At 41.6% G+C, this 23,283-nt stretch overlaps 1 protein-coding gene across 4 annotated transcripts in view; it reads left to right on the top strand.

Annotated features, from left to right (window-relative positions):
- Positions 1-15,045, top strand: part of LOC147009135 (uncharacterized) — a 36,965-nt gene extending 21,920 nt beyond the window's left edge. For 2 of the 4 annotated variants that reach the window (XM_085862749.1, XM_085862748.1), the window contains exons 4-6: positions 2,209-2,271; positions 8,637-8,780; positions 11,952-15,045. In XM_085862749.1, the coding sequence (XP_085718875.1) occupies positions 2,209-2,271; positions 8,637-8,780; positions 11,952-14,284 (2,540 nt within the window). In that variant the 3' untranslated portion in view covers positions 14,285-15,045. Of the gene's footprint in view, positions 1-2,208; positions 2,272-8,636; positions 8,781-9,078; positions 9,780-11,951 lie in introns of those variants that run through there. The other 2 variants (XR_015052981.1, XM_085862750.1) reach the window with 2 other exon arrangements.
- The last annotated feature ends 8,238 nt before the right edge of the window (positions 15,046-23,283 follow it).

The following is a 23,283-nucleotide window of genomic DNA, read 5'->3' as shown; positions in this document are numbered from 1 at the left end:
AATGCCCGTTGAGCAAGCAGGTTTCATAATAGGAAGAGGTACTAGAGATAAAATCGCAAATCTGAGATGTATCATGGAAAAAGCAAGAGACTATCAAAGGAAGGTGTATCCTTGTTTTCTAGATTATTGTATAGCAATGCTTTTGATAGTGTTGGTCTTCAATTGATGTGGATTATGCCGAGATAAATGGGGATGTCGGAGCACCTAATATGTCTGACAAGAATCCTGTGCACAAATAAAAGAAGCTACACTGCTACAGTAATAACATAGTCTCCCCTTACTTGTTCAATATGTATAGTGAGTGCATCACGAGGAAATCAAACTCGGATGATGTCGAGGCTGGAGTCAGGATTGGGGGAAGATGTAGCAACAACCTGTTGGCAGAAAGTAAAAGAGGACTTGAAACTGCTGCAGACAGTGAAGAAGGAAAGTGAAAAAGCTAATCTTTATTTCAACCTAAAAAGTCAAATCAACTGAGAAGATGGACGTGTTTAGATTGGGTGACGATCATGTGGAAATAGTGGAAAGTTTCATTATGCTGAGTTTTAATGTTGAAGTGAGTGGAGTATGTGGTGAGGCGAAGATGTGTGGCAATACGAACCAAGAAGACGGTGGTGAATTCTTCATTGTATGGATGTGAGTCATGGACAGTGAAAAATAAAGGAAGAAGATTGACAATTTTGAAATGTGGTGTTGGAGACTAATGTTATTCCATGGACTGCAAGAAGAACAAACAAATCGGTGCTTAAATAGATTAGACCACAATGTACATTAGAAACGTCGATGTAAAAAACAGAAACTGTTAATACAGCATGTCCAAGAAGTCTGAACCCACAGGAAGAAAAAAAACCACACAATTTACACTTGATTCATTTATTATTCAAATTGAATGCCATTAGCAGATGTACACATACATGTTCTTGTATCAATGTTTCCTTGAACATTTCTTCAGACGGACGCACTGATCTGAGAGCATGCATTCCGAATGTTTTCCCTCAGCACCGCAATACTGTTAGATTTTGGGCTATAACCCACAGATTTCAAGTATCTCCATAGGAAATGGTCCAGCGGCGATAGATCTGGACTACATGGGGGCTATTCCACTGGCCCACGTGTCATATTCACCAAAAAGGTAATGTTTCGTCCAGCCAGTTTCGGACAGTAGTGGCATAATGTGGGAGAGCCTCATCCTGTTGAAACCACACCTTTCTCAAATGCACTAAAGTAAAACCTGAAAGTGATATAAGGAACTAAAACCTTTTGTAACATTTTGAGATAGCTGGCACCTGTAACATTCTCTTTGTAAAAGTAGGGGCCGAACAGAATCATCACGAATAGCACGCCACACCATGCATGATCTTAGGATCGTTTTGAACATGAGCTTCATCTATCCAATTGGGCTTCCCATTGAACCCAACATTGACAATTATGCCCGTTGAGTCTTCCGGTCAAATGGAACGAGGCTTCATCACTGAAGATTGTGTGAGATATTTATGTTGGATGCACACCACGTCTTTATTTGAAGTCAAACTTGGTACAAGTTTGTATAATGATGCAAAGATGAATTGATTAGATTATGGGGTCAAGAGGTCAACGGTCAGGGATCCCCTTAGGTAAATATTCTGTTAGTGCTAACTTGTGAACAAGTGAATAGATTTTTATTACCAAGCTTGGTATAAGCATATATTATGATGCAAAGATGAACTGATTATATTTTGGCATCAAGAGGTCAAAGGTCAGACGTCATGTCAGGTAAAAATGTGATGCTTGAGAACAGCTAAAAGGATTTCAATAAAACTTCGTAAAAGTATATATCATGATGTAATAATGTCAGCAGAGGTATATCGGTTGATGTTGACGATTATTTACTACAATTAACACAGTTGTAATTAGGTTTCAACCATACCTTCAAAAGTGATATATAACAGCACGATGACGTAATTATCAGCTTTGTGGCGATGCAGTGAAAGCCTTCAGTGTGTGGACTGTGTTTAATTGTGTTGATCTGTTTTAACAAAATCCTGAAAATGAAACTCTTAATAGTAATATAGAGCACTGTGGGGCATGGGTTTGTACTCTAATGAGCACCTCTCAAGTGTTAAATAATTTCTCATTTATTTTTTAATGTTTTTCTTGAGATAAATATATTTAAAGTCTTTAGATTCAGTCATCCCTTTGTTTCGTTTTAATGAGATATTTTTGTTTCAGGTTTTGTTGTTAAAGTGAAGGTGAAGTCTGAGTTCATAGATGAATCGTCCTTTCAAGACAAAGGTCTGAACCACAACAACATGCTGCTTGTCCCATTGACAGACATTGATGAGTGTACATTGTCCTGGATCTTGTCTTCTCTTCTCTTTTTTTTTTCCTTCTCTTCTCTTCTCTTTTGTTGTTGAACTTGCCTAAAGGCTGTCAAACAATTAAAATATATCCCAGCTCGATAATAAACCAAATTTGCTCAACATGTTGAAACATCACAATATTTGTCAAGATATTTTTGGGACACATTCACGCATTGACGGTTATGATAGAATCAGTCGGCTACCAACTTGTACACTCATCAATGGAGATAACACGACCATCAAAAAAAATTTGTGTTCCTGGTTTGTGAGTTACTCCCTCGAGCCCAACAAAGCTAAGTTTCCCGGACCAGATACGCTGTGTTTTTACTGTTTCATTTTCATTCCTGTGTTACTGCATGTGTTTTCGTCCAATTTTCTGAGCCAAACCTTATCTTGTTGTGTTGAATTGTCAAATTTATGTACCTGCTAAAGTCTGGCCTCCTTGTGTTGCCTGGGCTAGTCAGGTTGGTGCTTGTGTTTCTGTTGTTTGTTTTGTTTTTATCACACATGCTTTGTTTTTGCTCCTTTTATCCCAGGTACTGTTACTTCCGATCTCTTGGTTTAATCCTTTTCCCTCCTTGGTCAAAAAAAAAATACAAGCAACAAAAAATGCTTCTTCACAAACGCCCCTCCCCCCACCCCTGAAGAAAATACAATTCAAAAAAAAAAAATAGGACCATTGGACCTGTAGCTTATCTGGGCCCTGTCCTAATGTTGTAACCCAAATTTGGAAGCATTCTGACTGGTGGGTCTGGAGAAGGAGATTTTTTTTTAAGGAATTTACTCGTTTCCCAAAAATTCACGGTCGGCCATTTTGACACTTCCGGTGACAAATTCCAATTCCAGATAAGCTAAAGAGCAATGTCATCAGAAAATACCGAATTCAATCTGCTGTGCTTAGTTACTCCTTCATTCTCTATGCCTTCTCCTTTTCAATATCCTCAAACTGAATCTTCACTGAATAAAATGGTTCTTCCTTTAAAAGCTTTTAATAACTTTAATATACTTTAAAATATATGTTAAAATGTATAATGACAATAAATGAGAATGCCCTTGACCAACATATTGACTTTAATCACAAAGCTAGATTTATTTTCATTTGTGGGGTGTCCAAATATAATACTAAAACATCTATAATGTGTTATAAGAATAATTTTACTTCTCCTGATTGGTATGGTCTAACAGTTATTCCTATATTTAACATCGAAGTCATTGGAGAAATGGGAACATCCGAAAACTATCATTTTCCCCCTACGTACAGTAATTGAAGTTATATGTTTCATTTTAACTTAAATATACACGTTAATTGTTAAAATCTCTGAACCAATTCATTTCCTACACACATTCGCTGATGGCCGATCGGCAGGCTGGCTTATAGGCTGCAATGCATGGATTTATGCCTGGTGTTGGCTTAATGGTTCGGGTGGTGAGCTTGGGATCCCAGGATCCTGAGTTCAAATCCCCCTTGGCTGTTGAATTAATACCAGGTCAGGTTGACTCTGCCTGTCATCCTTCTGAGGTTGGCAAAATGAGTGCCTGCTTGCTGGTATCCTGTGTCGGAGTGGCGACCCATCCAGGATTGTACCCAAAAGCCAGGGAGACTGTTTAGGCAGCACCAACGATCTGCACAAAGTATGGTCCCAATGGATGGATGGATGGATGGATGTGTGGTTTTAATTAGTTCAGGGTGGTGGCAAATGTTACAAAACTGATCTCATTTGGATTTAAAGATTTTGAGAATTCTTCCACGAAAAGAAGCGCTCTTTGTCTAAAATGTGGCATAAAAAATATTTTATGGTTCTTCGACAACATACAATTTCATTCATCACCTGAAAACGCACCTAGAAAAGGAAGTATATTTTTACATCCTTGTTAAAAAGTAAATGCCTACATAGACCTGCCCAGCCTACACCCTATAGCGTGAGAGGGGCAAGCAGGCCAATGGCCAGCTCCAGTTCAAAGAACACATGAAAACTCTTTCGCCCAGAGCTGTGACAAATTAGTTGCAAATTCTATAAATTATGAAGATGTCAGAAATGATCTTTTCACACATATTTACCTTGGATTAGCTGTATAACTAATGGACATGAATAAGTCCTACATCAATGCGTCACCTCCAACTAGGAGGCCTCAGCCTGGCGACTGTCAAACGGGCAGAGGTTATATGATCGACATTGGCTAAACCTCAAATGGAACCACCTATCCTGATTTTGGGCTTATTTACCCTCATCAGGATGGCATATCATATAAATATCAAACTAAATGATGAACACATTCATCATTTAAACATCAATCGTACCTCCTGGCTGTAATGGTGAGCATCAGCAAAGGCGGTGTTGGGGGGGGGGGCGTGCATCCTGTGCAATTGTACGGGGCCCCGAGATGACAAGGGCCCCCCCCCCCACACGACCGATCGTGATTCACAATCTTTTGATATGGAGCCCTAGAGGGTGGGTTCTCACTTTGCCAGCAAAACAATCAACTTGTGAGTGGTGATAAACACATCGCAAAAGGAATGCTCCATCTCAAGGAAAGAAAGCATTGTCACATAATGAATCGATTAAAAATATGTTTTCTCTGATGTTTAACTTGACATGGCTATTGCAAAATTAGGGGGGTGAGGTCAAGTTAGTGGAAACCATTGGAATAATAACTACATTTCCATGTATACAAACGCAACAATAATCTCAATATAATTTGTATAATTCCTCATTTTAATACATTTTGATATTGTTAAGGAAATCCACACTACAATTTATTGTACGATCACAAAACAACCCCTCATTGGTAAATGAAATAACCCAAGCACATGGTGGAAATTTGTGGTTTTTTTGAAATCAGAGCACCTGTCCCAAGGATGAAACAAAACTACCCCAGCAGTACTAAAAAGAGAAAAAAGGGTGAAAATCACCCAAAATTAACTTTTTTCATGACAAAAACGGCAGAACCAGAGAAGGGTCCGAGGCTGAGCACATGTACTGGGGTGTGTTCCTTTACTAATCAGCTTGTAGAGTGCTCACCATGTGACTTGAGCACCAAGCAAGCAGTCCAACGACACAATTGATAAGGAACGGCTGACTAGCAAGCGATAGCAAGCTGATTGATAATGGAACACACCCCATGGTTCAGATTTTTACGTCAGTTTAGGTTTACGGCTGGCGGTGAGATAAGGAGGTTATCATTACTCTAATGACATAAAATAATTTCATATTTATCTATGGGAGCGGCCAGCGGGGGGGGGGGGGATCACGTTATTCTTTTTTATTACTGCCAATTATTGTCTTTTTATAATTAGCCTCCATTGGACTTGGTCCGAAACGGGAGCTTATGGATTTGGATTTCGTGTCCGTGCGTGTGTGCGTCCGCAATCATATCTCTGACATAGGTAGACCGATTTTATTCGTACTTGGCACACAGATAATGAACGATGCCTTACATATGCACGTCATTTTTTTGTTGACATCGCATCCAAGATGGCTGACTGGTGGCCATTTTGTTACTTAAATGTGTCCCCAACCATTTCTCAGCCATGCATGGTCTGATTTTGTTCAAACTTAGCATAAGCACAGTCACATGATGGCATACACATGCCTCTCACTTTATTGTGCAATCTGATCAAAGATAGTTGACTGGTAGACTGGTGGCCATTTTAGTTGTACATAAATATGGGCTAACCCTTTAACTCCATACAACAAATTACAAAAACAACAGGGGCTATGACATTTTGTGTCTTTTTTTACCTATTATTATTTTACAATACTGTCATGTTAATATTATTATTTATATACTGTTTCATTATTCTGAGATATCCTTGGAAAAATGGCATGATAAGGTGGAATGACGCTGAAGCTGCTGTTTATACACCTTTCAAATGCAGAAAAGGCAGTAAAATGGGCATTCCTCCGGATTTTTTGTGCAATCGAGGCTAAAGCCACATAGGCTAACCGAGTGTGACAATAACACTGAGTCCTCTTACTCGTGAGTCGTGATGCAATTGAGGGTTCTGAAGCGTCACTCGTAATACCCTCTCCCACCACCACCATAAGCGGTGCAACACAGTATCCATTTATGAAGATAATTTGTGTCACACCACCTTCAGAATTCCTGGTGAGAAGGGCAAATTAAGTCACTACGACCTTTGCCTTGTGACCCGTAGTCCTCTTGGCAAGTTTAATTGGTTGAGATTGCTTAAGTAATGACCAAATACATCGACGTCAGACAGACTGATGTCAAAATGCATATATTAGTGTGATGATAGATGGACAGGGACCCCACTGGGCCATTATTGTGTTTTGCATGGGTCCTCCAAGTGACCAACGCCGCCTCTGAGCTTCAGCCACGGATTATGTCTCACACGGTAAAACCGCATAATCTGCAAAGAACAACAGTCCCTCTGCCACCCAGACAATTATTCCCGCTAAGGCAAACCAATCAACCAGAAGGCACGTGGTGCTATCGGCGGATAAATCAAAATGTATGGAGTGTGACTAGCACTCCCCCGATCTCCAATGGACATAGAGTCCTACTCCAAACCGTCACCTCCAACTCTGAGGCCTCAGCCTGGCAACTTTGTCAAACAGATTATTTGGTCAACACTGGATAAACAACAAATGAAGCCACCTATCTGGATTTTGAGCTTATTTACCCTCTTTATGAAGGCACCTTTTTATATTAAAAAAAATCAAAACATGAAACAGCTTGGGACATGTACCTTGACCCCATGACCAGCAAAACTGTCCAATTGCTAAACACATCCCCCTCAGCTTGAAGCCTGAAGCACCTGGTCAATCAAACACACATCTTAACCCTGAAGGGTCAGAATTCATGGTCATACAATTGGGAGTCCCCATGACTTCGATGACATGCCATCCTGAATTTGGCCTTATTTACCCTCATCAGGATAGCACACCATATAAATATCTAACCAATAATGACCACATTCATTGTTTAAACATCAATCGTACCTCCTGGCTGTCTAATTCTCTTGAAAAAACAACTTTATCATTTTGCCGATGTAGAATGATTCATCAGACCTCTGAAGGACTGGTTACTGCTGAATCTTTCATCAGACCTGGACCAGATAATGTGCTGGTCAGGTACTTGCAACATGGCGTTCAACATCGGCAAATCACATAGTCTCACTATCTTTCCACATGGGAAGACCTCTGTCCAATACACTTTTCTGAACAGCCACTGGAACATGTGCAGTCTTTTGAAGTCATTGGTTTCATGATCTGCCATCAGCTTTAATAGGATGATCTGAGCTAGAATCTAAGACCAGTCATCATCTGGGTATTCTCCATCAAGCTAAGCCATTCCTTAGCCACCCTGATCATATCACGGTGTAATAGGCTTTAATACTGTCCTCCATGGAGTATGACTTTTCACTCATGCTGTGCTCATGCTTCCATCTTTGCTCCTCTTGACGCAACCAAAAGCAATGCATTATACACCTTTGGTATGTTGAGGCAGGAGGGAAATTTCCAAGGACTGTCACTCTCCTACCAGTGGCAAGTAAGTGGTATCTCTATTTTCACAAGCTTACATCTGGTCTTGCTCCTCTACCATCGACAAGTCCCACGCGGTCATGTGTGTTCCTCCAGACACCTTCACCTGTTCATCTTCCCAATGTCTAGACGAGTTCCCACCTGCATTTATTCACCTCCTTGTTCTCCCGACTGTGTTGTCATCAACCTGTGTCCGTCGTTCCATCGCTCTCATTTTAGTCTTCCGGATGCGTTGCCTATCACTACCTCATGCAATCACCCATGTATACATCAACAATCCTTTTGACACATGCTCAATCTTTCCCAATCTGTTCCTCTCCGGGTCATTGTTGACCATACTGGTGTTAGTCCTCATTTCCTCCTTGTCCCACAAACCATCTGGTAGTTTGTGAACCTACTTCCTTTTATCATTTTGCTTCCTATGCACCTTGATCCTTGTATTTTGTGCTGTGCTCTTGACAAAAAGTCTTAGAAATACTTTCCCTGTTTTAATTTACTTTGTTTTATGACGAACAAATTGTTTTTCTTTTTACTTTTCATGTGATTGTTGAAATTGCTCCAAATCTGAATTTAAAAATAATATATATATTTTTTATTCTTTGTTTTATTCCTCATTGTTCTTTGAAACAAAAGGCATTTTGTATTGAAAGCAGAATAACATTTTGATTGAATAAGCATATGGTTTATTTTGTTGGAGATTTGACCATTTCATTTCAAAATCATGTTTTTTTTTTTAGTTGTATTCATTTTATCTCTTTCCTGAAATGACATGAGATCACATTATTTACAGATAAAGTTCATCCAGTAAAGATAGAAAATTTGCAAAATGACTTCAATCAGAATTCCCACGATGACTTGAGTAATGCCGGTGTAAAGAAGGAACCTTGTGACTCTCCTTCCACGGAGCTGAAGAATGCTGCTCAGCTGCTTGAAGGTAAGTAGAGCACAGCTCTACCACAGAATACACAGTGTAAAAAATAAAAATAAAAACCACAGAGAACACGATGTAAACGATTTGTAAACAATACTCAAGATACCACAGAACACATGGCAATGATCGACTTGTTTTCTTTGATTAGTGATTAAATGCCAAAATTCGAGGCCGTGTTGAAGGATGGATCTGCTTGTACAGTGTGCACCCGCTGAAGCTTCTTTTTGTAACAAGGACATATCTGTTGCATTTAAATTACCAAGCACTTTTTACATACCTTGTTTTTGTGTTTGTTCGTTAGCATTGAGCAGGAACCTGAAGTTAAAGTTTCAAGACTGTTTCATCCACATTGTCATCAATTATTAAAAGTTCAACATCAGTCGAGTGTTTGAGGATAAGTCTACGTTTGAAAAGATAAGTTCTGATTTCAAGCCCGAATTTGCATTCAAAATTACTGCATAATCCTGCAAAAGATAATTGCATTTCATTCAAGATCCTTCGACGACCAAAGCCTGCTGGTCGGGTGCAATTTTTCTCATGTATTCCTGTGAAACTGTGCATTAGAAGGCATCATGTCTTTGGTGAAATTGGTCATTGAGGGATCCAGTGTACACTTTTAGATTAATTATGTGGTACATTTGTCTGATCTGTGATACCTCCCCTTGAACATTGAGGTCTGGACCTGACCTCTCAAAGGTAAAACACATTGTGCAGTCAGGTTGGCTTGTGCAAAGTGGATATGCAGGTGTAACTTGCATCAAAAAAACAGAGGAGGTGTTTGTGTGTGTCATTCGTTGTTATCTCCAGATGCAGGTTTCAGAATGTGGAACAGAGTCCTTCCTGGTCTCAAATTATCCACCTCCATTTTGATAAGTGATCACGTTTCACGGACCAAGCTGTGAAGTTTTGTTGTTCTCAAAGTCTTGGCCCAAGGGCTCCTTTCAAGATCGTCACTAATCCCCTGACTGCTTACAATTGCAGTTCGTTTTTAGTAATATCCTTTTTACTGTAACAACTTGTGAACCACATATATATATATATATATATATATATATATATATATATATATATATATATATATTTTATTTTTATTTTTTTTTACATGATCTGATGCTCGTTGTAGAGCTGCCACACACAAAGATGGACATACAGACGAACATACGTGATGAGAGAAACACAGCCAATAAGCTTGGTGGAAGTGCGGTCACTTCCCAGGGTACTCTGGGTACCAGCGACGTCACATCAATGATGACACTTTTCTCACTGCACTCAGCGGGGAATTTCCGAAGGAGGAATTTGCTCCTCCTCATGGATGCCAACCTATGGGGATTGGCTGTGCTCTCTCCTCTTTACTGCTGAATGTGAAGGGATCTGAACCAAAAGTAGTGCAAGTATAGATTCTCATACAAAGATAAACTGATTACAGATTTGGTTCACAAGGTCAATGGGTATTTGCCTTTTGAAGATATTATACACCAGGACAGGTATCTGATGTCTCTTTCATGCTGTCTCTCATGTGATCGTCAATCGAGATCAAACGTAACAGTAGGTTGACAGCTAATGCCAGCAGAGGCATATCAATCGCTCCATTTGCGGGCTGATACTTGATGGTGGTGAATAATCCAGGCCGTAAGTTTTTTTTTTGTTTGTTTTATTTTTTGCCCCTTGTCATGTGGCAGATCGTCCAGTTTTTCTGACTTACACTGCTCTTTTTGCGACATGCCTCCGTATCTTTCATGTCAACGAGTGAAAGCACGAAGATAGAACAACAAAGTTGGTTATTGGGAAGGTTTTAAATTCTGCAGTTTATGGAATGCTTCATATGTCGCTTCCCCCTTGTGACAGATGAGCACAGATATTGGGCCAATTCAAAATCGAAATAGTTCATTATACATTTTCTTTTGTTACCCTGATGTTTGACTCTGTCAATAGGAGGGGTTTTCAAATTGTTTTCTCCTTTTCCTCATTCTCCTCACATTTACGTCATTGCTGTGATTGGTCTGCTCAGCCCATGTGAACCCGACGTTTGACTCTGTCAATTCGGAGGGGTTTTCAAATTGTTGTTTTTTTTTAAGTTCAATTTAAATTCTGTTTTCACTTTTCGCAGTCACTAAGGTTGATTAACACATAAAGTTTGTAAAAATCATATTTTATACCGTTTGCACATTGTGTACTGTACGTGGGTAGCGGTTGCTGTTTGATTCCATTGGCCTCGTTGAAATCCATTGGTTTCCACTCGAGCTCACGCGTTTATGTTTCGTCGCTAAGGTTGATTCACACTCAGTTTCATCAAGATTTGTGAAATTTTAATGTTTTGTATCCCCGGTCTGTGTGGAATGCCTTGCACCGAGAGGAGGCTTCCATTGGCTTCCATGCCACCTCACAAGGCTATCTTAAGTTCTATTCGATTTCTGGTCTCATTTTTTGGGACCTTCTGGTGTAGATAATTTTTGTAAAATATGAGCAGAAACACACTTTTCATGAGGAAAATGTATTAAATTCAAATAACCATTGGGTATTGAAAGGAACACCACATGCTTTCCGTTCACTGCTTGACCTTGACATACCATGTCCCCCTGGGGGACTGCTTATCAGTAGCGTCTATCCGATCTTGGCTTATATTTTCGAAGGTTTGGTGACCTGCTCTACAAATGTCCAAAGGAATTCCGGCGAAAAACGGGCGTTTTAAAATGTTGTTAAAACATTTCATCGGACGGGTCAGCGAGCGAGGGTCAGCGAACACCCGCGAGCTGGCGGGTCACATGACACCGTGCAGTCGTGCAGGCAACATGACGCCTTATGTTAGCCTTATCTCGCGAGAGATTTAACTTTCCGGTGGTCCTAGGGTCCTTTCTGTTGAATACCGACACTTTGTGGAGAAAGCCATGATTTACAAGAATTCAGAGTATTTGTTTAACGGCCATGAGCGCGGGTTTGAAAATCGTGTGATGATGTTGGATATAAATTTCTCTGGAGAATGGAGGTCTTTGCTTCGAGTGGCCTCACGCGTTTATATTGTCCGGTAATCGGCTGCCCAAGTATCAACATCATTTGGTAATCAGCTTTCATTCAACTTTGGGGTTATTCATGGTATTCAGCTTGTTCTTGTTGTTGCAAGTTTCACAGGAATAGTGATTTTTGTTTTTTTAATGCTTTTCTGAATTTTCTTTTCAGAGAATCAATTGAAAATGGTTTCTTGGTCCAAGTCAAGTTTTCAGTTGTTTGACACACAAGTTTCTTTAAATGAGAACATGACGCAGACCTCTTGTCAGGAAGTCAACAAACTTGACAGTGCGGTGACCAAGACCAACAATTGTATTACCACATTCAAGAAAACCAAAAGGATGAAGCAGCCACACAAATGTTCTGTATGCAAGAAAACGTTTAGCTCATTAAAATCTTTAAAGAGATGTCAAACATTACACAAACGTGAGAAGTTATACAAGTGTACAGTGTGTAACAAGGAATTCTATTGGTTATCATCTTTGAATTATCATCGAGTAAAACACACAGGAGAGAAGCCTTATAAATGTCCTGTGTGCAGCAAAGCTTTCCCTCGTTTATCAACTTTACAAACGCATGAAAGGATACACACAGGAGAGAAGCCATACAAGTGCTCGGAATGCTTCAAACGTTTTCCTCTCCTCTCACGGTTGAAGCGGCATCAAATAATACACACCGGAGAGAAGCCCTACACATGCGCTGAATGCAACAAGAGTTATGCTTGTACATCAAATTTATGGCGACATAAAAAAATACACACAGGAGAAAGGCCCTTCCAGTGTTCTGTGTGCAGTAAGATGTTTGTTCATGCTTCACGTTTGAAAAGACACCAAAGAATACACATGAGAGAGAAGGGAGAGGACCTTTTTAAGTGTTCTTTGTGCAGCAAGGCATTTGCTGTTGCTTCACGCTTGAAAACACATCAAATAATCCACACGGGAGAGAAGAGAGAGAAGCCTTTCAAGTGTTCTTTGTGTAGCAAGGCTTTCAATCATCCCTCAGGTTTAAAAACACATCAAACAATACATACCGGAGAGAAGGCCTTCCAGTGTTCTTTGTGCAATAAGGCATTTGCTGTTGCTTCACGTTTGAGAACGCATCAAAAAATCCACACACGAGAGAAGCCTTACAAGTGCATCTTATGTAAAAAGGCCTTCGCTGATCTCTCAAATTTGAAAATCCATCAAAGAGTGCACACAGGTGAGAAGCCTTACAACTGCTCTGTGTGTAGCAAGGCTTTTACTTCTTCATCGTATTTATATCATCATCAAAAAATCCACACCGGGGAGAAGCCCTTCAAGTGTTATGTTTGCAATAAGGATTTTTCCCATTTATCACGATTAAAAATGCATGAAAGGATACACACAGGAGAGAAACCTTACAATTGTCCTGTGTGTTGCAAGGCCTTTGCGTCTTCTTCATATTTAAATGTCCACAAGAAAATGCACGAAGGAGAGAAGCCTTTCAAGTGTTCTATGTGCAGCAAGGCATTTGCTTGTTCTTCATCTCTATATGTACATAAAAGAATGCACACAGGAGAGAAGCCTTTCAAGTGTTCTATGTGCAGCAAGGCTTTTGCGTGTTCGTCATCTCTACGTGTACATACGAGAATACACCAGCAAGAGAAACTATTCAAGTGTTCTGTTTGCGATAAGGAGTTCACCAATATCACGTCATTGAAAATACATAAAAGAATACACACTGGAGAGAAGCTCACATGTCCTGTTTGCAATAAAGATTTTACCTATATCACGCCATTTAAAATACACCAAAGAATACACACAGGAGAAAAACCCTACAAGTGTTCACAATGTGGCAAGGCATTTAATCAGTCAGCAACTTTACGTAAACATCACAGAATCCACACGGGAGAGAAACCCTTTAAGTGCTCTGTGTGCAGCGAGGTATTTGCTTATTCATCAACGTTACGTTCTCATGAAGACATTCATACAGGAGATAAACCCTACACGTGTTCTGTCTGCAATAAGGCATTTGCTCATTCATCAACTTTACGTAACCATCAGAGAATTCACGCAGGAAAGACTCACTCAGGAAACGATGCATTCAAATGTTCTGTTTGCAACAAGACCTTCACCACTACATCATATTTGTATATACATCAACGGATACACACGGGAGAGAAGCCGTACAAGTGTTCTGTCTGCAACAAGGCATTTGCTTCTTCACAATATTTATCGAGACATCAAATAATACACTCTGGAGAGAAGCCTTATAAGTGTTCTATGTGCAACAAGGCCTATACTCATTCATCGAGCTTCTATAAACATCAAGCGAGACACAAAGGAAAGAAGCCCTACAAGTGTTCACAATGCGGAAAGGCATTTAGTGAGTCAGGTACTTTACGTCAACATCACAGAATCCACACAGGAGAGAAACCCTTTGAGTGTTCTGTGTGCAGTAAGGCATTTACATGTTCATCAAATTTACGTAAACATCACAGACTACACACAGTGGATTCCAAACTTCTGTCAAAAGCAACTTGATGCTCTTCTCGATCACTGTGTTCGACCATTCAATTAACTTGTCCAAGAGAAAAAGGCAATGGATGAATGGCTCACAGAAAGTAACACCTTCATAACAAAATGCGAAGAATCACAAATGTAGACTCACAAATATAACATGTCTTCCAACAGCATACAAATGTTTAACAGGAATCATCACAGAAATGATTTACCACCACCGAACACAACAAGGAGGTCACATCACTCATATCTCTGACAGAAGGGATGGAAGAAAGGATGATGTACAATAATACACCACCTATTACTGCTACTGAACAAGACCATAGTTGCAGATTGCAAAGCACCCAATTGTCTACAGCCTGGCTCACCTGCAAAAAGCTTTTGAAAGTATCCTACAGTCATGGATGATAAAATGCATGTAAGTGTACAAGATTAACCCTCAAATAATCAAAACCGAGAAAGGAATGCAGCTCTAGAACACCACATTGATATGAGAGTACAAAATTCCAGGAGTGAAGATCTGATGTGGGATTTTCCATGGTGACAGCCTTTCCCCCTCCTGTTTTTTTCTAGACTTGTAACCACTGAGTAACCTCTTGAACGGACACGGACACATCCAAACCTCCAATGGAAGAACATCTAAAGGACCAGGAAATGTGATGCATCCACCGCATATGGGTGATTTAAAGCTCTTTTCACTGAAGGATGAAAAGTTGGCAGAACAACTGGAATTAATAAAACGGTACTCTGAGGACCTTTAAATGGATTTTGGCTGAGAGAAATATGCCAAGTGCACATTAGTAGCAGGGATTTTTTTGAGCTATCGTGTTTTGGCCCTATCTCTCAATAGTGAAGGATCACTTTTAGAATTAAAAAATTCTCGTATCCAGATCTGGATTCGGATCTTCACCAAAAATGAATCAATTCATCCTTGTCACACATCCAACCTGTCCACCAAGGTTTTTTTTATTCCGAATTCGTCCATAACTTTTTGCGATATCGTGTTATATATCGTTTTTAGCCCCGTCACTAAATGGTGAAGAATCACTTGAAAAATTATCGGATCTTCACCAAAATTGAATCGTTTTGTTCCTGTCACGCACCCATCCTGTCCACCAAGTTTCATCCGAATATGTCCCTTACTTTTGGAGATATCCTTCTCACAGACAGACGGGGGTGAAAACATGACCAGTGACGGAGATAAATGTACACTGACAATTTGGAGAACGGAAAAAGAGTAGGAAGATTATGAAAATAGCTGGACAGATTAGTGATAGGCAAAAAGGCTCATTGGAGTAGCTAAGCAAATGTCAGCTGTACTAGGATGGACTAATGAGTCATAATAAACGTCCAAGACCAAGGACACCATACCAATGGCTTGAAGATTATTGTGGGATTCATCAGACAACTATAGGTTCTGCATGCTAGAAACAGAAAACACCATCCATCATCTTCTCTCGAGGTGTAAAAATGACTCATTTAAGAGCAGCTGTACATATGAAGGTGCAACAATGTCTGCAGAGTAATCCACTCACAAATCTGCAAAAACTTAAAATATCCCATGGTGAGAAAGATCATGGAAGCATGAACCAGATGTGATTGTTCAAAACGAGGATGTAGTCGTGTTCACTTATGACCTGTCCATTCCATCAAGTGTGAACATAGAAAACAAGGCAATGTGAACCAACACGGTACTCAGGTAGAACAAGGAAAGAATGGAATTGCTCATTATTGGTGTCAGCACCCAGCACCTTTGGCATAAATAATGCAGTATTGTGAAAAATGTCGAGTACCAGAATTTGAAAAATTCTCCGAACTTGTGGAGTGCTGACATTTTGCCTATGATAGTTGTATCAAATGTAGTAATAAAACCGAACCTCAATGAAAGTTTGACAATTTGGGGGATTTTTCAACGAATTACATAGGGACAGGGGCTGGGCATCAGTAACAATCCTATAAAGAACCCTCGAAACAAATATATGAGAACAATAAAACATCACAACTTCTTCCTTGAGACGTGTTCCTCCAAAAACAGAAGATGGCTACTTTAAGATTTGAGAGGACTTTTGAAACACCCAAATGGAAATCACAACCAAGTAGAGAAATGTCATCTGAATCAAAAGAGTCATCCAAGTTCCAGGTAATTGGAAGCCATAAAGAATGCAGTGAAATGCCAAAATCATCAGAACGTGGTCCTCAATGTGATTCCAAACATGAATGTGGAGGCTTTGTATCATGAAAGGACTCGGGCTCCACCTCCTGAAGGAGATTCCAACCAAGTAGAGAAGTCCAGTTTGGCTGGAAAAGGCTTAGGAGAAAGATTGGATAAATCAGTGGCCACACTGAGGAACAGGGAATCTGCTTAAAGTTCCAGAATTCAAGAGCAAGATGGTTTGATTGGTGCGTCACGTCCAGGTCATATGATCACTTTACACATCAGAACCACAGTGGGCATTCCCTTGCTCTGATGTAGGTCAACATATTTCAGGTACGAACAATCCAGTATCTTCCATACTTAATGAACAGGGTAAAAGTTTGCTGAAAATGTGTTTGATTGTACCTCTGCCAGTGAGGAAGAATATCAAAATCTCAATATGAAACAGAGCTTTGCACGAAAGCAAAATGCTGAAGAAGTGCCACCTGCCCCCAAAACAGCACAAACTTAATTCTTTTTTTCTTTCATTTTTTCTTGAGACAATTTGAAATAAACAATGCTTCCCTTGCAAGAAATAAAGCTGATGAAATGTCAATATAGCACAAAATTATTAAATCTAATGAGATATTTATCATTGTGCTTCCTTCAACAAGTTTCATCTGCCTGTACACCTGTGTTTTCATTTACCGAAAGATCAGGCATTCTAAACTCAAATAATACACTTGTGAAGCAGAGGTTCTTCCCCAAGATAGAAAGTAATGTTGTGTTGGAATGTTTCATCATGTACATCGTAGTGTTTGAATGTGAATGTAGTTTGCTTTACAATGAAGGTTTAACCGGAATGTTGATTAAAAGTATCTGTATCTCGTGGTGTTTCTTTTATTGCAATTTTATTTCTCAAAATATATTTGGGTGTCATTATTATTATTATTATAAGTATAATTATGAGGTGATTTTTTTTCTACAATATTGAGGCTCATGCAAGAGCAGGGGGGGGGGGTGATATGAACTGATTGTGAGGTTGGCAGGGCAACTCGGAGACAGCAGCAAGGGAATGAATGAACAGGAATAGAGGAGGAAAGGAAACACTGCAACCTGGGAGTAAAAGGGTTGGGTTGGGAAGGGTTAATGATGGTAAATAGTGGAGGACTCTTGGTTCTGGGACTCCCTGTCGAACTGCAACCCTCCACCCCTCGACTCTCTTACTCTTACTTCTTTATACCCAAATAGTGTCAATGGAGTTTAAACAGAGACACCCTTCCCTGCACACCCCCACCTCTCACCTCTCATTTATATATTACTAAAACTCTCATCTTGTAAATATGTATGTAATATGTATGTATGTTCCTGAAATACAGCCAAAACAGTACAGGAAAGCGCAAAAATTTTAGTGCCACCTCACTCCATTCTCCTGCGGTGTGCAGTATCAAGCTTCGTTCAAATCAGGCAACAAAAAAATTATTAAAAAATCAGTTCCCGATTCAGTCAAGTACTCTTCGGGAGAATTTGATCAATACAAACAACCTCAGCGGTATAGTTCGCTGGAGCTATCCTTTATTATTATTATTGTTTGGAAATGATTTTTTTTATCAACCGCTGTTACAACGGGAACCCAACGGGTTCACGGGTCGTCTAGTATGCTATAAAAGTCTATATTTTAAACGATATATTTGAGCTATCTTACCATTTAGAATCATCATCATTACACTATTTGAAAGCCTTTATCCTTGAGCAGGGGTCAGCTTTTTTGTGGGCTCCAATCATGGTACCCTTTCTTTTGGCAATGTTTATACGGCCAGATGCCCTTCCTGACACCAACCCTTTTGTCGCCTTCGACCCTGCAGGGATAGTTACCAGTATACTTGTGCTCATTTCGCCGACCTTCGCAAGGATGACAGGCTGAGTCAACCACCCTGATGTTAACTCAGCGGCCAGCGGGGCTCAAACTCAGGACCCCAGAATTACAAAGGGGATTTCAACATGCTGTACAAACACAATGCATTTCCCTGTCCACTGATATCAGAGGAAAGGTCATCCATCTCAACAAAATACTACTGAAATATCTTAACTCCAGGGTTCCTTTACGTGTTGGATGCAACTTCCTGGGGTCTTCAAAAACTGCAACACCACCCCCTCCTCTGTACCAGACTCATGCCAAGACTGCCGGTTCCAGTACGTGTCAGGTGTAGTTCCCTTTAACACCTTTCCTATTGGATCCCTGAGTGTGACATTTGTTTGTACAGGAACAATTTCATACATGTCCCTACGAAGGAAAATAATGAAAACTAATACGTTGTGTAACTCTTCCGACACATTAACTTGACACATATCTACACAATTCTAAATTCAATTCTACTTCCACACATTTAACCAGATGGGCTCAAACACTCTGTGCTCTTTCATGCTGGTCTTCAAACAGGATCCTTCAGCAGGTGCCTGACATCGCTGCAAAAATGGTCCTTAGTCGACAAACAATGACTGTCCTTGGGGAGGCATGACAAGGGCGGCAGACAAACAGGCATGGCAAAGGCAAATCCGGCCATCAGGTGTTCCTGGCCGGCCTCTTGTTGATCTCATTCTCAAAGTGGGGGGCAGAGACACGTGGTAGCAGCAGATCAGGTGACAGGCTTCGGCCCTAACCTTTCTGCCCCACTAACCCTTCTATACTACTCCAACCGCCCTTCAGGCCCTCTAACCTAATTTTACTCTGGCTTTTTTTAACCCTCCAATCCCTGCAAGCAAATATGTCCCTCCTGGGTCCGTCCACTAATCCTACATACACGGTGATAACCGTGTATGTAGGATTACATGTAATTCTGTCCTGTGTGCAAAAATGATAGATTCATGATTACATGCTGTACAAACAAACGGTGTTTGTACAGCATGTAATTCGGTGGTGGTAAATCAAAACATACACGGTGATAACCATCATGAGATGGCGTGTCACAATAAGGCTCATTGGTGGGGTAGCTCAATGGGGGGGGGGGGGCGGGGAGGTGCTTACACCTACCCTACAAATCTGGGACACAATGGGTCCCTGAAAAATCCAATTACCGACTCCGTTATTCCAGCGGCTGCAGACACTCAAAAAAATGAACTCCAGTAACAATTGGAAATAAGTCAGAAATGGAACCACCACACTCACAGCACTCTCAGTACAAGAGTATAGTTCAGAAATCAGATTGATCAGTTTTGGTGGCACCCCACGAAGACCAAGAATCCTCCAGGGGGCATCCTAGTAATAGTGATAGTAACCCCTGACATCCAACTCAACAGCTGGTGGGTCAGCCTGGTACAGCCGCTGAAAGTAACCAGCCAAGTGGCCCTTCACTTCAGACTCCTCTGTCAAGAGCTAACCCACCCTCCACTCTAACTGCAGTACACAGAGGGACAGGCTTGGAGGAACACAATGCACAAATTCCTCTGTAAGCTGGCCGAAAATCACTTGACCACAAGTGATGCTATACCCCTTCACAGATTCCTCGCACATAGGCCTACTTGTCCACCCTCAGTGAACGAACAGTTTTTCAATGAAGCTCTCTAAACACCTCAGATCTGCCATAAAGCCTGGTCCTACGACTCTGGCCAATGGTATCCAGTCTCACAAAGGAGACAAAGTTCTTCTTCGCCTGATGGTGGATTCCAAGGCAAGCACCGGCAACATCAAGGATGGTAGTCTTGTAGGCACTCCACAACTTTTCAGGATTCACTGAAACACCCAGATCCCAAAATCCCCATGCAACCTGTTCACAAACACATCAGCTATCATCTCATCCTTTAGCTTGCCAACATACAGCCTCCTCTAAAATGGTACCATTGTCCTGGATTTGAGCTGCATTGAGGAACTGAGCACGCCGGGAGACCCTGCAGTTATGAAGCATCCTCGAGCAACCATCTACAAGCACATGGTGAATCTCCTTTGCCACACCACCAGTGATGGAATACCAAATCCAGCAATGAGCCTGTGGTTGCCAAAACTATGAAAAAGCCACCCCAAGCCCGTGACTTCTTGAAAAGTCAAGCAACATAGTACTATTCTGCTTCACAGTTCCAGAACCATGAGGACCAACATGTCCCTTAACCATCCCTATCAGTGCCAGTCGATGCATTGAAATTCCCCAAGACTTGAAGAGTGTCTCACCTGGGGAACTAATTAACCACAGACTCGAGCGTGGCATAGAATGACTCTTTCATAGTGAGATCACTCACCTCAGTCGGAGCATACACAGAGACGAGACAAACGACACCATAAGAGTGACACATCCTCAGTCTCATAATACGCTCGTTAACCGATGTTACCTCAATTATCATGGGAGTCAGCTTATTGGATGCAACTACAGCAATGGGCATGGTAACCATCAGTGACCAGACCAGTAGGAGTAACCACCCATCATGATCTTACCACTATCCAATCTCCAAACCTCAGAGAGTGAAGAAATACTGATGCTCAAACGCTGTTGCTCAGATGACAGCAGAGACAGGTGATCATCCACTCTTAAAATGAGGACATTCCAGGCACCCACCCAAAGGGATCGCCTCAGGTTCACCTGAGGAGACTGACGTCTGGTGGATGACACCTCAGCACCACCACAACCTGACCCAGAACGTTACCTTGTGGTTTTCCTCCTATCATCCAAGAATGGGGGTCCTGAAGGCTTTGCCCCAATCCCGTCATCCGGTGAGCTGCCATGTTAGGGCAGGTGCACAGGAGGTATTCCCACAGAGTGGGTTTTTAGTTATAATTGTGTGTTTTGCAGAAGAAGTGTTTTACAGTCTTCTCCATACTTATCCTCAGTCGATGTTTCCAGAATGCCTCCTTCCATCCCTCCAGTACTTCCTGCATCTTCCGCCACTCTCCACCACAACAGCCAGATCGTCCGCATACAGTTTTCTCCCCATACTAACCCTTAAGCTCACCTTCTGCTCACCAGCTCCATCACCATGATAAACAACATTGGGCTGAGAGCTTACCTGCCTCAAACCGATGTTCACTCTGAACTCCTCAGACATCTCAGTACAAACCAAAACTCTTGCCTTTCTTCCCGTGTACATCCCTTCCACCAACCTCTGCTTCCTGCACTTCCATTCATCTCAGTGTCACCATCGCTCTCAGAACAGTTGTAGGCCTTCTCCAGGGCCACAAATCCCAATGCCATTTCACCCTGCACCTTCTCAACCTCTTCTCCACCAGCTGTCTCAGGTCAGGTCAGGCCAGATTAGATCTGTCACTTGCTACAGTACCATGTAAACCTGTACTAACTTGTTTCATGGTTGGGTTGTCGGCGACTAAACCATCTCCCCCACCAGGTTTCCCGGTGAGAAGAGTGGATGGATATGGAGACCCAGCAGGATTAAAAACAAAACCTGTTAAATGGTGGAGGAGCACCTTGTGAGCCAAAGGCAATCCAGATCTAGTGCCCAACTGTGTCTGTGGATGTCTCCTGCAGTTGGGTTACTTGTTGCAGTTGGTTGGTGGCAGGATTTGCACTCTGGTCACCGTGAAACCCTTCACTCCGCAAAACAAAAGAAAACTGCAAAGAAATCTGAAAACCCACTCTGTGGGAGTACCTCCTGTGCAGCTGCCCTTCGCAGGGTGGCTCACCAGATGACGGGATTGGGGCAAAGCCTTCGGGACCCCCACTCTTTGATGAAAGGAAGAAAACCACAGGGTATCCTTCCTGGGTCAGATTGCGGTAGTGTGTGTAGGGGTAGTGCTGAGGTGATGTCCACCAGACCGCAGTCTCCTTTGGGTAACCTGAGGTGGTCCCTTTGGGTGGGTGCCTGGAATGTCCTATCCCTAAGAGAGGGCGATCACCTGTCTCTGTTATCATCTGAGTTCAATCATTAATAAATTGCAGCACTCTCTGAGGTTCGGAGACTGGAGAGTGGCGAGATCATGGCGGGTGGTTACATCTGCTATTGGTCTGGGCGCTCTTATGGTTACCATGCCCAAGGAGTTGCTGTCGCTGTCCAATAAGCTGACTCCAATGATAATTGAGGTAACACCGGTCAACGAGCGTATTATGAGACTAAGGATTCGTCACTCCTTCGGTGTCATTTCCCTGGTCTCAGTTTATGCACTGACTGAGGCGAGTGATCTCACCATGAAGGATGCATTCCAAGTCTGTGGTGATCAGTGCCCCCCAGGCGAGATACCCTTCCAGACGGGGGATTTCAATGCATCAACTGGAACTGATCCCCCATGGGTCTAGAACTGTGAGCCAGAATATCACTAAGTTCCTTGATGTTGCAAGAAGTCATGGATTTAGGTTGGCTGGTTCATGGTTTCACCACCCACAGGCTCATCGCTTGACTTGGTATTCCAACACTGGTGGTGTGGCAAAGGGGATTGACCATGTGCTTGTTGCTGGTTGCTGGAGGATATTCCAGAACTGCAGGGTCTAACGGCGTGCTCATTTCCTCAATCCTGACCACAGGCTTGTTGTAGCAACTCTGAAGTTGCAGCTTAAATTCGGGAGACTGGTACCATCCCAGCTGAGGCTGGATGTTGGCAAGCTCAAGGATGACAGGGTAGCTGAGGAGTTTGCGAACAGGCTGAGTGGGGATTTGGAGGATCTGGTTGGGTGTATGACAAGGAAGAGTTGATTCAATTTTGGTGAAGATCCGGATCTGGATCCGAGAAGTTTTTTAAGTGATTCTTCACTCTTTCGAGATCGGGCTCAACTAACATATATAGCATGATATCTCTAAAAGTTGTGGACGCATTCAGACGAAATTTGGACAGTTTGGGTGTGTGACCACATCAAATTAATTCGATTTTGGCGAAGATCCAAATCCGGATCTGGATACGAAAATTATTTAATTTCTCAAGTGATTCATTACTATTCAGAGATTGAGAGAAAGG

The sequence above is a fragment of the Eptatretus burgeri genome, chromosome 17 (genome assembly GCF_056783735.1).
Source record: "Eptatretus burgeri isolate ZD-2024b chromosome 17, Ebu_testis_v1, whole genome shotgun sequence".
Classification (NCBI taxonomy): Eukaryota; Metazoa; Chordata; class Myxini; order Myxiniformes; family Myxinidae; genus Eptatretus; species Eptatretus burgeri.
Note: the sequence above shows the minus strand (reverse complement) of the source record. Positions and strands in the feature narration are given on the sequence as shown.